This window comes from Phodopus roborovskii, unplaced genomic scaffold (genome assembly GCF_943737965.1).
Source record: "Phodopus roborovskii unplaced genomic scaffold, PHOROB, whole genome shotgun sequence".
NCBI classification, from domain to species: Eukaryota; Metazoa; Chordata; class Mammalia; order Rodentia; family Cricetidae; genus Phodopus; species Phodopus roborovskii.
The window spans coordinates 12,532,674-12,548,240 of record NW_026125391.1 but is presented as its reverse complement, the minus strand read 5'-3'; the positions used below and the strand labels follow the sequence as shown (position 1 = coordinate 12,548,240).

Genomic DNA, 15,567 nt, shown 5'->3' with positions numbered 1-15,567 from the left:
ATGATCAGATTCCAAGAGGGAGGTTTAACACAATGCTGACGTTTCCTTTAGTAATGGGATAGACATTAACCCCCTTTTTAAAGGAAAGGAATAAAGGAGATATTTGGTGAATGCAGTAAATTTAATTTTGCACATAATTATCTGTATCTTAAGTACAGATAAGTGTCTTGTTTCTTTAATCAAACAGAAATAAAATATGCAGCATGACTGTTTCTCTTGAGGCTGTTGCAGAAAGCTAACATTAGGCTAGGAATTCAAGGCCAGAGTAGCAACCTAATGAGAGACCATTTTTTTTTCAAACCAATAGACTCAGCATCAAGTAAACCTTTAGAGCACATGCAGGGGCAGTGCCTCTACTACCAACCGTGCTCATTTTCCTATGGACACCACTACTGGGTTTCATCTGATTACAGCTTTGTTGAGTTCATTCATCCCAGCTAGAATTTTCTTCTTTCTCTCTCCCAACCCCCTCCTCTCTGAGAAAAGCCAGAAATATCACTTTATAATGATTTTAAAATATTTATTTAGAAGTCAGAAAATTAGGGAAGAAAAACATATATGTTGGAAAAATGAAATGGACTTTCTGATCCCTTTCTCAGTTTTTAAATTCTTTGTGATAAATACAATCCAGTGTCATCGTCATCTACTATAATATTTTGAAATATTCTTGACAGTAGTGGAAAGGAGATGGGCTGAATTCCTGGAAAGAGATTGGCTTTTTTCTTACCTTTTATTTATTTTTTTGGTGTATTTCAATTATACCACCCCTAGTTCCCCTTTCCACTCTGTCAGACACTCCAACGCCTCTGCTGCTCACCTTCGTATTATGTCTTCTCCTCTCTCTGGAACCCCGTCTGATGCTCATCTTGCTCTGATGCTCACTGTCTGGCCCCAGGAACAGTACCTGCAGGGAGTGTTTGAGCGTGATGGCCCTGCCATATCTAGCAGACAGCTTTTCACAGCACTTCTTCCATCCTCTGGCTCCTGAAGTACTTCTGCCTTGGTATGGATATCTTGTTTAGGGCTGAGTCCAGACATAGTTTGCACGAAGGTGCAGAGGTTTCTTTAAGAGGCAAACTTCTCTCTTTCTGCTATCTCTCTGAGGAGACAGATCTCTCTCTCTGTGTCGGACTCTGTCTCTTTCTCTTTGTTTTCTCTTCCCTTTTCTTAACGCCCCCAATAAACTTTCCACAGATGTTCTATCATATGTCTGTATCCCACCCTCCAAGGGACTGCTGAAGTTTTACTCTGGCTCTGTGTTCCTAACATGTGTGACTGCTTTTGGACCCTATTCCTCTTACTGAGTCTCCTTGCCCAGCATTGACATGAGAGTGTGTGCCTAGCCTTATTGTAACTGGTTATCCATGTTTGGTTGATATACATGGGAAGCCTGCTCTTTTCTGAAGGGAAAAGAGGAGTGCTTGTGGAGGAGGGACTGGGAGAAGTGGAGGGAGGGGAAATTGTGGTCAGGACATAATACATCAGAGAAGAATAAATAAATAGGTTAATTAAAACATTTGCTGTGTATATATGCATGTTGTGCATGTATGTGTGCCACAGTGTGTGTGTAGGGAGTAGATTCTCTGCTGCATGCAAGTAGTCAGGCTTCTGTAGGAAGTACTTTAGCTCACCGTGCCATCGGGCTGCCTAGCTCCTACCCTCCTTTTACTCCAGGACAGGCAGGCCATGATCTCTAGCTCCTTTTGCCTCCAGCTGCTGAGTGCTAGGATTCTGGCACAGTCCAGCATGCTAAGTTTATATTTAACTCTTTCCCTTGCAAGCAGAAGCTATTTGATTATACATTCAACATTAAAGCTTGACACATACCTTACCAAACATTGTACAATCAGTCTGAAACCAGCCCTCAAGTTCTTTAAAAAAAAAAAAAAAAAAAAAATCTTTTGAGTGTTGAACTTTATTTTTACGAAGTCTTTATTGACAGTTATTATGATAAATGTTTTTAGTAGTTTCTTGATCTGCTAAGCCTCTTTTCAAAAATCCAGAAAGTTGTAGCAAACCAGTTTTGCATTTGTGACTTAAGAGTATTTGTGGGAAGCCTGCCACAATTGTTTATTTCTGTATACCCCCATAAGCATTTTATGTAGTTTTATGTCCTTTCTGCTTCAGAGAAAACATTCAGGAAATTGATTTTCTGATTTAATTTTTATACTATAGTTACTTCTGGTCATTAATCTGTTGATTCCATTGCTTATATTGTGGGAGCAAGGAGGAAGAATGCAGTGTAACCTAGTTTGTGTTCTGAATAAATAATACACATTATGATTTTACCTGCTATAACTTTATACTTTGTGTAGGCATTCTAGAACTGATAGACTGTAGTTTAAAAAACACAGAATTTGAGCAGATGAGTTGACTCAGTGGGTAAAGGTACTTGCTGTACAAATGAGTTTATCCCCAGAACCCATGCAAAGGCGGAAGGAACAAGTTGTCCCCTGACCCTGGGCATGACATCAGGTACACACACAGTAATAATAAATGCATTCTCAAAAGCCCACTGAATCCATAGCAGCTTGTTTTCTCATATTTTCTTTATTATTAGATTCTTGGAGTCCTCTTAGATTGTGAGAGATCATTTATTGCTACTGCTTTAATAAAAATACTAAGGACTTGGAAGTCATCTACTTTTATGCAAGTGATTGCCTTAAAAGTGTATAAAGGAAGTAATTCTATTACCAAAGAACCAAAATGTATGTTTAAGGTAAAATTTACACTTATTGTAGTTACTCTTCAGTTGGGAGGAGAAAATTCAAGAGAATTCAGAGGAAAGTGCCTGACAGAAATGTCTGTCCTCATGGGTCCTCTGTCCCTGTCTCCTCTACAGTGGTCTTGAAAACTTTGTACCAAGTCACCATCTTGAGGCGTCCTTCCAGAGAGGTACACCAGGTACCTTGAATGAGGAGAGGGAAAGAGGGTGTTTACTGATCATGAAAAGAGAAGGTTGGGCTGTTAATTCAATATCAGTATTTAAGATTCTTGTGTGACTGTACCCCCAAGTCACACTGCTTAGATGGGCTGTGCAAGGGTATGTGGAGTTAGCTGGGAGATTGCTACTATTTTTATGTGTTATTCCCCGGGGAGGAGGATGGAGCTGTGAATTGGTTATGTTTGGAGGGTGGAATGTTGGCATGGGCTGTACTGGCAGGACCATGTGTTGCTTGAAGCCATATGGTCAAGTGAAGAGGAGCACTTCCATTTAGGATCACTTTCACATATTTCTTTCCCCATATTCTGCCCTTTATTTTTTCTCCCCTCTAGTCTCTGCTTTTCCTTTATAGCTAGTAAATGGATTAATATTTAGTAAACTGGCTTGTATGTACCAGACCTTGATTGCATTATAACCTTAAGTGAGGCTTAGGAGTCTTGTCAAGGTAATATTCAATCGAAATACCTAGAGAATAGCTTCCAGCAAGATGAGGCTTGTGATAGTGCCATTTTTAGGGCTGTTTTGGTTATTGAACTATATAGAATTTAAGGTGGCATTGAATTTGTGTAAGCTTTAAGCTTCTTGGCCCTATTGGTTTGGCTGCCCTCTGCCATGTAATATATTAAAATGTACTTGGGGGCTGGAGAGATGGCTCAGAGGTTAAGAGCACTGGCTGCTCTTACAGAGACCTGGGTTTGATTCCCAGCACCCACATGGCAGCTCCCAACTGTCTGTAGCTCCAGTTCCAGGGGATCTGATACCTTCCAGTCTTTGTTGACACTAGACACACATATTATGCACATGGAGGCAAAAAATAAATAAATAAAAATAAAAAATAAAAGATAAACCCACAAAAATAAATAAATTAAAAAGATAAAAAAATGTACTTGGTTTTTATAGCCCTGATAGTAGGTTGTCCCATCTAGTGTGATTCAGATCAGAGCAGCTTGTTCACCTGCTGATCTCAAATGGCTGTTTTCACTTGGCCCTGCTTCCTGCTTGCCAAGATATTCTGAGACTGGCTGTATAATGGAATATGCTTTGCATTTATGAACAAAGCTGCTTAATTAATCGGCTATGACTTGAGATGATCTTTTCTGAGAATTCTGCATTAAAAGAGTCTTAGTGATTTTCTAGAAATGCAGTTTCTAGTATCAGTTGTATGTGGTGAATTTCAAATTTTGAATCTAAGTATGCTTTGATAGGCATAAAAATCACAAAATAAGTTATTACTATTTGCTCTACATACAGAATACTTTTTATTCTATTTCTTGGTTCTGAGACTTTGAGAGAATAATATTTTTTTTGCTTTTAAAAATCTTTGGACAGTTTCTTCTTTTAAACTCTCATTCCCTTTCTCATCTCTTCCTCTTGCCCACTAACCCCTTATCAGGGTCCCACTCCTACCTTCAAACTTTGTTTTTGCGCATGTTCCACTGAGTTTAGTTAGAGCTGCTTGCAGGTGTGTGGGTGAGAGTTTGTTCAATACTGGTGTATGAGTAACATATCAGGCTCCACCTCAGTGGTAGAAAATGACACCTATCTTCTGGCAACGAATATCAGTAGGTCCTGAGGGAGGTGTAGGACCCACAGGTCCCTCCCCCATTCATGATAGAAGGTTAGGTAGGGTCCAGTTTTGGGCAGATAAGCACAGCTGTAGTGAATGCTTGAGTGTTGTGTCTAGAAGGTATCTTCTGGTTACATATCCCTACCATCCTCATGCTCCCTCTTCCGTGGTGTTTGTCCTTAGAAAGTATCACCAAACACTTATTCTTGGCATTTTGGCTGCTTAAGGATTTCTGTATTAACTACCACTCACAGCAGTGTTAGGTGTGTGACCTTGGGAATTTAAAAAGTCCTTATACCTTAATTTCCTTAGTATATGTGCATCTATATGTGCATGCCACTTTTCTTTTTTTCTTTTTAAATGAGGCATTGTCTTATGTAGTTCATTTTGTTCTTGAACTCACTGTAGCTGGGGATGGCTTTGAACTTACATCTTCTGCTTTCACATCTGGAGTGCTGGGATTACAGTTGTGTACCCTTTCACCTGTTTGTAAACTGTGCTGAGGATCATTTCCAGGTCTTTTTCTATACTGGGAAAAAATTTACCAACTGAGCTACATACATCTCCAGCTGCTCTTTATTGTTAAACTAGAAATAATAATAAAGATTGCATTAAAATTGACCAGTGGAGCATAGACTCCTTTGTTCCTCACAGTAACAACATAACCTGGATGAGGAAATGAAAGCATGTGATGATTACACAGCTAATCATTAGGAAAGTTAAAATTTGAACTTAGGTCATTTAACTCCAGAGTCACTAATTTTGTTTTAGCACTATATGCATCTACTTATTATTTTCTAGGTCATTCCATGGAATAAATAAAGTAGTATGTAAAGTGTTTTGGTTTCCAGAGCCTTTCAGATGAGACTAAATTTACTAAGATTTATAGCTATATAATCTTGTTGGTTCTAAAGTCAAAATCATTCTGACAGGTTAGGAAAAACACTGGACCCGTCTCGTCTCTGATGCTGTAAACTGCAAGCTTGACTTCTTGAAGCTTGAGAAGCCATGGATGACCTAAAAGGTTTCCAGCATAGAGTTGTGAGTGGTTCATGGATAAACCAGCAAGGAGACTTCAGAGTTGATTTATGTATTTAGCAAAGGAAATGGGAGTATATTAAGGATTATTTTAATGTAAACGAGCCCCATAGATTTATTTCTGTTTCTTAGCATCTACATTAGGTACTTTTAAAGTTAATACTTATTTGAATTTGTGAAGATTTTTGAAATAGTACAAATTATCCAAACTTTCACTATTCTTGATCATTTTAAGAAATAATTAGAATTAGCATTTTAGCTAGTATTAGATAAATATTCAATAAAAATCTTTTTTGAATAGTGCACTGTTCTGATGTTTCAATAAGAAGTTTTTAATTTGAAATTAGCAGATAGTTATAAGAGATTAGCCTCAAAGCACATGATCACTTGACTTATTTAGTTTGGACCTGCTTAATTCTGTTAGTGTCTAGGGCTTTGGATTTTTCCCTGGGTCTAGGGATACAGTTCTGGACAGCATTTGCCTAGAGCATAAGAAACACAGGCAGAGAGTGAGGCCCTGAGTATTGCAGAGTATGGCCCAGGTCTACACAAAACATACATAGACAAAAACAAGGCAGAAATCCTCTCCTTAATTAAGCAGAGCATTGCTTTGTAGACTTTTTCTTCTGTGTAGGTAGTGTCACCAATTTACTCTTTAATTTCTGGAATCTTGTACATTACAGTGATTCTCAATATTTGTTTGAATGAATAAGATTTTTTTTAAAAAAAAAAAATGATGTGCTGTCTTTCAGATGAGAAGTTAGAGACATAGAAGAATCTAAACTTGATGTCATAGTGTTGCACACTCACCTGGAATCCCAGCTCTCAGGAGGCTAAACAGGAGGATTGCTTAGAGTTTGAGCCAGCCTGGACTGTACATATATCTAGTTTGTGGCCAGTCTGGAGGATAGTCATATCAATTAATTGTGATTACTTCTTTGAAAATATATTTAAAAAAACAGATACTACATTTTATCCATCCATTCGTTCATTCTTTATTTTGTGTGTGTACAAACATGCCACAGCATGCATGTGGAGAGGGCAGCATGTATGAGTAGGTCGTTTTTTTTTTTTTTTTTTTTTTTTTTTTGCTTGTGTGCCCAAGGATGGAACTCAGGTCCTCAGGCTTGACAGCAGAAATCTTGCCAGCCCTTTGAAAATTTGCTTAACTGAGGGAGAGGTAATTCAAACATAAGACTAAATAGATTCCTATAATTAGAACCAAATAACCTGGTAAAGAAGTATTTGAGAAGGCTCTCCTGTCCTCCAGTTACAAGCGCCTTTTTGTCCTGTGATAGCCATTTTACTGTTTAAAAAATGTATGAATGTCATTAATCAACAAGTTATTTAGTTCTGAAATGAACAAGCATAAATCTACCTACATACAGGAAGGGTGTCAGATTGTACCAGAGAAGGTGGGCTGGATAGTGTCTGAACCTTGTCTGGTGTCAGCTTTCTGGAGAGTTCATCAGAGCTCTTGGGGGAGGTTGGGGAACAGAATTTTGCATGGACCTTGGGAAACAATATTTCTGGTTGCTGGGCATCGGGCAGTATTGTGGTGAGATGTAGGTGTTAAATGCTGATCAGGCTACTTTTTCTTTATTTCCAATCATTTTATTACTTTGAGTTCTTAGAAGGAAGGACAGGTGACCATTTTTTATGTGGGTGGAATGATAGCTGATTCGAGGAAGAGAATGGGAAGATGGGGCAGAAAATTAATTAATAGCCATTCTGGTTCTGGTTATAGAGAAAAAATAAAAATAAAAATGATCAATAGTTGTGCTACTCCTGGAAGCAGGTGGTAGCAATGGCAAAAGACTGATGAACAACATAGAAGAAGATGTGAATAAATGAACAGTCCCCCCCCCCCCCCAGCAAGACACAGTATCTTAAGTAAATTCCTCCTAAGTAAGTCATGGAGACGCTTTCTGTTCCCTTTATTTAATCAGTAGTGCTGCAGAGCCATCCCAATTGCTTCTTTTCTCTGGAGGAGCTGTCCTCAGAAGGACTATGAACTTGCTCTCATTTTATTCCTCAGACTGTAAACTAAACGAGTAGAGGTGTATAAACGTGAACGCTGTGCTTCTTCTACCAGTCGTGCTTTGTATCAGCACCTTGTGCTGTGCTTAGTGCACAGGAGCAGTCAGTGACAGCTGAATGAATGCATAAACCCTTTCATTCACAGTCCATAATGTGGATTGTCTGTGCTACTATGGCTTTTGTCATTAATTTTGTTTAGTATAACATCTTGTAAAGCTTTCTATCCTTTTTTTCTTTTCTCAGTTCAGTGTCTAATTGTTTTGTCTTAAGAGACATTCTTCTCTGTGTTCCTTGATAACAGGAGACAAATGCCATCTTTGTACACATCACAGTGCACAGCAATTTGATGGAAGAGCTTTTTGAATTGAATATCTTTATTCATTATGACTTAAATTGCTGAAATCCAGTTTGCCCTCAACAGAAGAATACTTTTACTAGATAAAGCAGGGCGATTCTCTATGACCAGTGTCTTTTATTAAAGGGTGAAGATTTTGGGAATTCTTTGTTAAACTTGTTGCTAGCTTTAGTGGTACAAGTTGGGATTTTCTCGAATACATTTCCTAAGTTTCTGTGTAGCATTTGGATAAAACAAATGTACCATAATTTTCAGTGAGATAGATTATGCACTGAAATTTAAATTATGAAATATTTCTTTGTTATAATTCTTGAGATTGAATTTTAAAGTATTATCAATAATAATGACTTTGTTGCTTTACAAAAGCATCTCAGTTTCAGGAGGTCCCATTTATTAATTGTTGCTCTCAGTGTCTGTGCTGCTGGTGTTCTATTTAGGAAGTGGTCTCCTGTGCATATATGTTCAAATGTATTTCTCTTCTATGACGTTCAGTGTGGATAGATTTATATTGAGGTCTTTGATCCATTTGGACTTGAGTTTTGTGCATGGTGATAGATGTGGATCTATCTGCAATCGTCTGCATGTGGACAGTCAGTTATACCAGCACCATTTGTTAAATCTGCTTTCTTTTTTCCATTTTATATTTTAACTTCTTTGTCTAAAAGTAGGTGTTCATAGATATCAGGTCTGACAATTGGGAAACGTGCATAAGACCAAACTAGACTCCCTTAATGTAGGTGACAGTGGTGTGGCAGGGACAATATATGAGACCACTGCAGTGGGTCCAAGATCTAACACTAATGCACAAACTGACTTAATGGAGCCCATTCTATATGGAGAGATACCATGCCAAGCCTAGACACAGGGGTGCGGGGGTGGAGAGGTGTCTTGGTCCTGCCTCAACAAGATGTTGGGACAGAGTTAGTAGACTTCCTAGAGGAGGCCTTACCCTCTCTCAGGAGCAGACAGGGGAGGGAGTGGGGGCAGCAGGAGGAAAGGGAAGAGGGGGAACTGGTATTGGAATGTAAAAATAAATTAATATATTTAAGAAAGAAAAAGGAAGAAATAATTACTTTATAAACTGCTCAGTCATCCTATTCAAAACTTTTCTGTATGCTTTTGCAATTATAAATATTCTGTTATTTTATAATTTATTTCTCATGCAAGTTTTTAATTCAGTAATTCATATAACTATCTTTGTGCTACTTTGTATTATCACTGTTTTTCTCAATATTTGTTGATGATCTCTGTAAATGTATTGTGCATTGGTTTTTGGAAATAAATGTCCAAGGATGTGTTGCATTTCCAAAAGTAAATGTTTTAATACTTTCTAAAATGATAGCATAATTGTATAAAAGGAGAAATTGAAAAGTACTTAAAAGTTGTTTTTTCTAGTTCATATGAAGAATTCTTTGTTTTTATTTACTTTTTTCTTCTTTTGTTCTTTTGTTTTATTTCAGGCCAGTTTATCCATATGGGGATGGGGAAGCCTTGGCATTGTCCTTTTTCTAGTAACCTTTGGACCGTTTGTAATATTTTATTTGGCATTTTATATCCTCTGCTTTGTGGGAGGGTAAGTATGCACAATGATAATTTTATAATTTATGTGTTACTTGGTTAAATTGAAACAAAATGACTGAGAACTCAAAGAGTATGAGTTATTTGTAAATGCTATTTTCTCAAATTTTGTTTGCCAAAGTTAAAAAAAAAAAGTAAAATTAAGATACCCATTTCTATGTGGTGGTCATCATTAAAAATGAGATTTCAATGACTAAAGATGAAAATGCCTTTCATAATATGAAAATTTTTAGTGTTACTCCTGGTTTAAGATTAGAATTTCATCATTTATTGTGATGCTATGATCAGCTGAGATAACACATCTAGTTTTACATTATAGAACATACGATTTTATTGATTCAGTGTCAAGTATCAATGGTACCTTCTGTTGAATGTTTTTACTTTGACCAAGACAGTTCAGATAAATACTTGCTTCTATAGTTTTTGTCTTTATGTTTACTTGGTTTGTAGTGTTTTATGATTTCATTTAAATTGATAAACCTTTGTAAAGAGGGTTCCAGCCAAACTTTATTCTAGCTTTGTATACAGAACAGTTGGTATTAGACATAGAAGTGTAAGGAGACTCTAGATGGTGACATGCCTGTGAAACACTATCCAGTGCAGCTTAGCTAGGTAAATATTTTGTTTTTGATGTGTGTGTTTAGAAAGTCCATTCTGTAATTAGTGTATGATAGACGCTTCCTAGTTCTTTTTGAAACTATTTTTGAAACCTCCAAATGTTTGAAGGAGATTTTGAGCTTACAGTTTCAGGTGATTTACCTGATGCATGTAAACAATGACATAAGAGCTTATAAGACACTGAAGGGGTAGCTTCTGAAGCCTATCATGTAGGTTTGAAAGTCATGTTTGGTTATTTTCTAGGGAACACACTAGTGATCACTAAGCACTTCTGTTACAGACTCTACAAGACTATAGTTTTTGTCAGATTCAATATTTTCTTAGTAATTGTCTAGACACAGTATCATATACTGAAATATTTAAACAAATCTATGTCAGCCACAGGAGTCAGGTGACACAGAGTTCAGAATACCTTAATTGATAATGAAAACATTGGTACAGAATGTCTGAAACCAAATATGCAAGTCCAAAGCCAGAAGGTGTCTCTAACTATGCTGGCTTGCATGGTTATACTTTCCCAGGGTCAAGGCTGCTTTTACTGACTGGAAAGATTATTTTTCTTAAAGAGATGTTTCTCTAAATGTTACAATCTAAAAGGTAGAGAGTCTACTACTAAAATAAGCCCTTTGTCAAAGCTGAAGGAGAGTTGCTTCAAAATATTTCCCACCACTTTGGAAAAAGGAAATTTTAGCTTTAGAGACAAAGAAGAGAGCTCTAGGATGGTAGACAAGATCTCATCTTTCCTTTTTCTTCACTCCTAGACAGGGTTTCTCTGTGTAGCTCTGGGTGTTCTAGAACTCACTCTGGTTGGCCTCAAACTTAGGTACCTGCCTGCCTCTTGAGTTCTTAGGTTAAAGGTGTGCACCACGCCTACTAGGCTTGAGAAGGATTTCTTAACAATAAATTAAATACAGATTTGAGAGACACTACAGAGTTAGGAGTTTTATCAGCCCCTTTTAAAATTTGTTCATTTATTGAGGAGTAAATTTCCAAAAATGGTTCATATACTTAGAGTTCTATAAAAGTTTTAGATAAAGATATTTTGCAAGGTGTGGTGAGGTCCATAAAACCTCTTCAGATAGTGCTTAAAGTCATAGGATGGAGTGAATTCTCTTTTTGATTATGAGGACTGATTGTCCCTTCAACAAAACTTTCTGTTCAATGGATTGCAAATTTAAGCAACAAAATGGATTTTTAAAGTCAAGTGATGACATTTTATAAGTTCAAAGTTGTTTGCTAGTTTGAAGTTTTTATTAAGTTCTTATTAAGTTTTTAAAGATGTGTTTTTATTTACTTAAAGTGTATGTATGAAAGGAATATATTTTCTTGTGGGCAACCCATCTTTTTCTTTGATAAAAGAACCTAACAAGTTTTAATATGTTCTGTAGTTTATCCACCTAAAATGATGAAGATATATACTTTTTTTTCTTACAGTAAACCTAATTATTTACAGATATTAAGAAAAATGCTTCTGGGGGAAAGCATAATATATATATTTTAAATCATGGGATATTGTCAGTACTACATTATTATATTAGGACATTTTGTTGTATATATTGAGTAGATTATTTATCTATTTATTTTGGTTTTTCAAGATAGGGTTTCTTTGTAACAGCCCCGGCTATCCTGGAACTCACTTTGTTGGGCAGGCTGGCCTTGAACTCAGAGATCCACCTGCCTCTCATGTGCTGAGTTTAAAAGCATGAACCAGTTCTCATCTGGTTGGGTTATTTAATCATTTGTAGCCCCTACATTTTGACTGTGAGTCTAGCCTTTAATGGTTCAGCCATCTCTCCATCCAATTATAGCTTCTAATTTTACTTAAACATCATAACTAAAAGTATTAGCCATTTGTTTGTAATTACAAGTGCTCTTTGAACTTGCTTTCTTATTGTTGCATCATAGGCAACAATAAGACTGTTTTATCAGTCATACTCTTAAAAATACAACTTTAATTTAAATAATCATTGTATTTGTAAGTGCTCTTAATAATCAGATTAAACTGAAACAGGACCAAATAAATCTGCCATTCCACAGGTAATATGTACTGTGAATTCTTAAGATACAAACACACATGCATATAACCTCACATACTTATACAGCTATATAGACACATACATACCCTCACACATATGTACACATATATATATGCATAAACACTCACACACACATACACAATCACAGTCACACACACTCATGCATACTCATACACACAATCACACTCATATTCATATACATACACACAGACACCATGGGTACTCATATACACTCACACATACACACACATGCACACACACACATACAGGCTTGTATATATTATGTGTAGTTTTAGGTAAATAATAATAGGATTTCTTATAACCTTTTAAGACATCATCTATATTTTACTCTTTCCTCTTTTTGTGTTACCATCTCTTTCTGTGTTTACCTCCTTTGGTTTTTCAAGACATCAAGACAGTATCTCTCCACAGATTCCTGGCTGGTTTCAAACTCACAGAGATCTGCCTGTCTCTGCTTTTCAAGTGCTGGGATTAAAGGCGTGTACCACCACTGCCTGTCTGAAGGTTTTTTTTTTTTTTTTAAATGTTATTTGAGTAAAACTTAGAAAAATACTATATAATTCATTAAATGTTTCTAGCTATTATAAATTTCAAAGCCTAACAAAATTTGTCAGTTTTGATTTTCCAAATTTCTAGACTTAATTTTTAAGAAATGGTAAGTCATAGTCTGAGCAATATATTCAGTAATATGTATGATAAAGTGTAGAAATACTTTTTGTTTTTTTATAAATATGACAAAGTGTAGAAGTACTTTTTTTAATCTATAATTATTTTCCCCCCTAGGGGTTTAGTGGTTACTCTCCTGTATGGGAAAACAAACTCAGAAAAATACCTAGAGCAGTGTGAACACTCATTTCTTCCTCCAACATCATCTGGGGTTCCTAAGGTAGGTCATGTAAAGGAATGTGAAACCCCATGGTACATCTCTTGGCAGCAGTCAGTGTAACCATCTGGACGCCCAGCAAGGCTGTCATTCACATATTCATGGGAACTGCTTGATCTTCCTGAGAATTTACTGAGATCTTAAGCATCATCTTAAAAACTTATCTAGTGTTACGTGTAAACAAGTGGGAATGCAACTTTGAGAGAAATATAGAAATTGGTTAGTTTAATTTGTTTTCCTGTCTTAATATCCAACTGTCATTTATATAATTTGTAAGAATGCCAATGAATATTTTGTTTGAGAGAAATAAATTGAATAAGAATCAGAAAAATGTATGTATACTTTTGTTTAATTACTTTGAAAAGTGTAGTTTGCAATTAAGCCTCATAGTGTCTGTAGTTTTAAGAACTCAGATCTTATTTTTATCATTCTTTATAATGCGATTTTTCTGTTAAAGTAGCAGATTTTATAAATGAAGTAGGTATTGCATGCTGTGGGTACATAGGCCTCATAGTTGCTATACTACCTTTAAGTTTCGTGTGATTGGGGGGGGGTCTCAATTTATGTAGAGAATCAAATGGCTTGAATATAATGCCAGAAATTTAACCTTAAAGTCACTAATATGTAGATGAAGAAGTAAATAATGTGCAGTATTTATATTATACAAATGAAAGAATTCCACTCCCTTCTGAGGATTTTATTTTCATCAACTGGTATTTTATGAGTACATACTACTTTTTCTTCATCCTGTTTATTATAATTATTAGTACATATTAATTATACATCTTAGTGGGTTCATTATGAAGTTTCTTTATATGCATTCTTTTATCACATCCACTCTTTTGTACTCTTCTCTCTCTCTCTCTTTTCCCCAGCCTCATCCTCCTGGTCCCTCTACATTCCCTGTCATCTTTTGCTTCCACATATGAGAAAGCACAAGAGCTTGTTTACTTGTCTTTGTGTGTTTGCCTTATTTTGATTAATACATTGCTTTCAAGATCTGTCCATTTTTTTTTTCAAATGGCCTGCTTTCTTCTTCATGTACAGTAATATTTCCTTACATGCCTACACCAAGTTATTCATTTGTAGTTTGACTTTATTTTGGATGTTGTGAGTAGTGCTACAGTAAACCAGCTACACAAACATCTCTGAATACTGGCGTAACTTCCTTAAGATAAATACCATGGAGTGGTACAGCTAGATAGAATACTTACAACTTTCTTGATTACCTAAACTTTACTTTTTTCTGTTTCTTTAGAACTTCCATTAATAAATATTCTTTGATTTTTGTTTATAAGGCTCTCTAAGGAATTAGGCTATTTTTTTCTTTAGCCATCTATAGCTTTCATTCATTTGGAAGATACATCACAGAGAATAGAAAACATTTTAAGAATTAAGATTTTATATATATTGATAAAGTCAAGACTAATTATATTTTTATAATTCGTTTTTCATAAATGATACAAAATAGCTATGACTTATTATTTTAAAAATATGATTTGTAAATATAGTCTATTAAAAAAACTTACTGGTTCATATTATATCTAAAACATGCCCTTTATATATACTTGCAAGTATATAAAATAGAATGCAAACAATAAGTTTACATTCTAACTGGTACATTATTAAGGTATTTTATCAGTTGAGTGTCACAAAGCAAACATAGATGGTATAGCCTACTACATACCTAGGGGATGTGATCTGTCTCTTGCTCTAGGCAATTATCTAAACTGTGAAGTGGAACAGTGAAAATGTGGTCTAACCTTTTGTAGTAGCTTATTCCTTTAATTGCCTTAAATTTCAGCATTTGGGAGGCAGAAGCAAATGGATTTCTGTGTTTGGGGCCAGTTTAGTCTACATGGTGAGTTATAGGCTAACACAATTATATAGTGAGATCCTGTCTCAAAAAAAAAAAAAAAAAAAAAAAAAAAAAAAGAGAGAAAGAAAGAAAGAAAAGTAGAAGAAAGAAAGAAAGAAAGAAAGAAATGTGGCCCAATAAAAACATTTTAGTGTTTGGATTCTTGCTTTCAAGTAAAGAAGTTTTTTGAAGTCTGTAAGAACTTCTGTTGAACCTTAGGCTGTAAATTGTCTGTTTTTGTCTTTTTATTTGTGTGTTTGTTTGTTTGTTTAAGATGCCATCTGTAGTTTCCTTTTTGTTTTTCTTCTTCACTAGGTAGGTGATGGGAGTTTGTCAGCTTCATTGTAATGTTAATCTACCATTGTCTGTCTGGACAATATTATTGATATGTTCTTTGTCATGTGACTATGTGCTGATGCTTAGGCTTATGTAAGAGTCTCCCACTTCTTTTTTTCCCTGTTCCCAGGCTACTGATTTTTCTGATGACTACTAAAAAGTAGTGGACTGCATTTTCCTTGTTGCTTAAATTGTGTATAATTAGAATAAGTATAAAGGAAATTCCTTTGATAGTTACGATGCTCTTGGTCCCTAGAAAATGTTGACAGATTCAAAACATTAGCTTCATAGTA

At 35.7% G+C, this 15,567-nt stretch overlaps 1 protein-coding gene across 3 annotated transcripts in view; it reads left to right on the top strand.

Moving 5' to 3' along the window:
- The window catches only part of Snx13 (sorting nexin 13), a 94,500-nt gene that overhangs the window by 15,973 nt on the left and 62,960 nt on the right, over positions 1–15,567 (top strand). For 2 of the 3 annotated variants that reach the window (XM_051175098.1, XM_051175097.1), the window contains exons 2-3: positions 9,405–9,517; positions 12,981–13,083. In XM_051175098.1, the coding sequence (XP_051031055.1) occupies positions 9,405–9,517; positions 12,981–13,083 (216 nt within the window). The remainder of the gene's footprint in view (positions 1–9,404; positions 9,518–12,980; positions 13,084–15,567) is intronic. The other variant, XM_051175099.1, reaches the window with a different exon arrangement.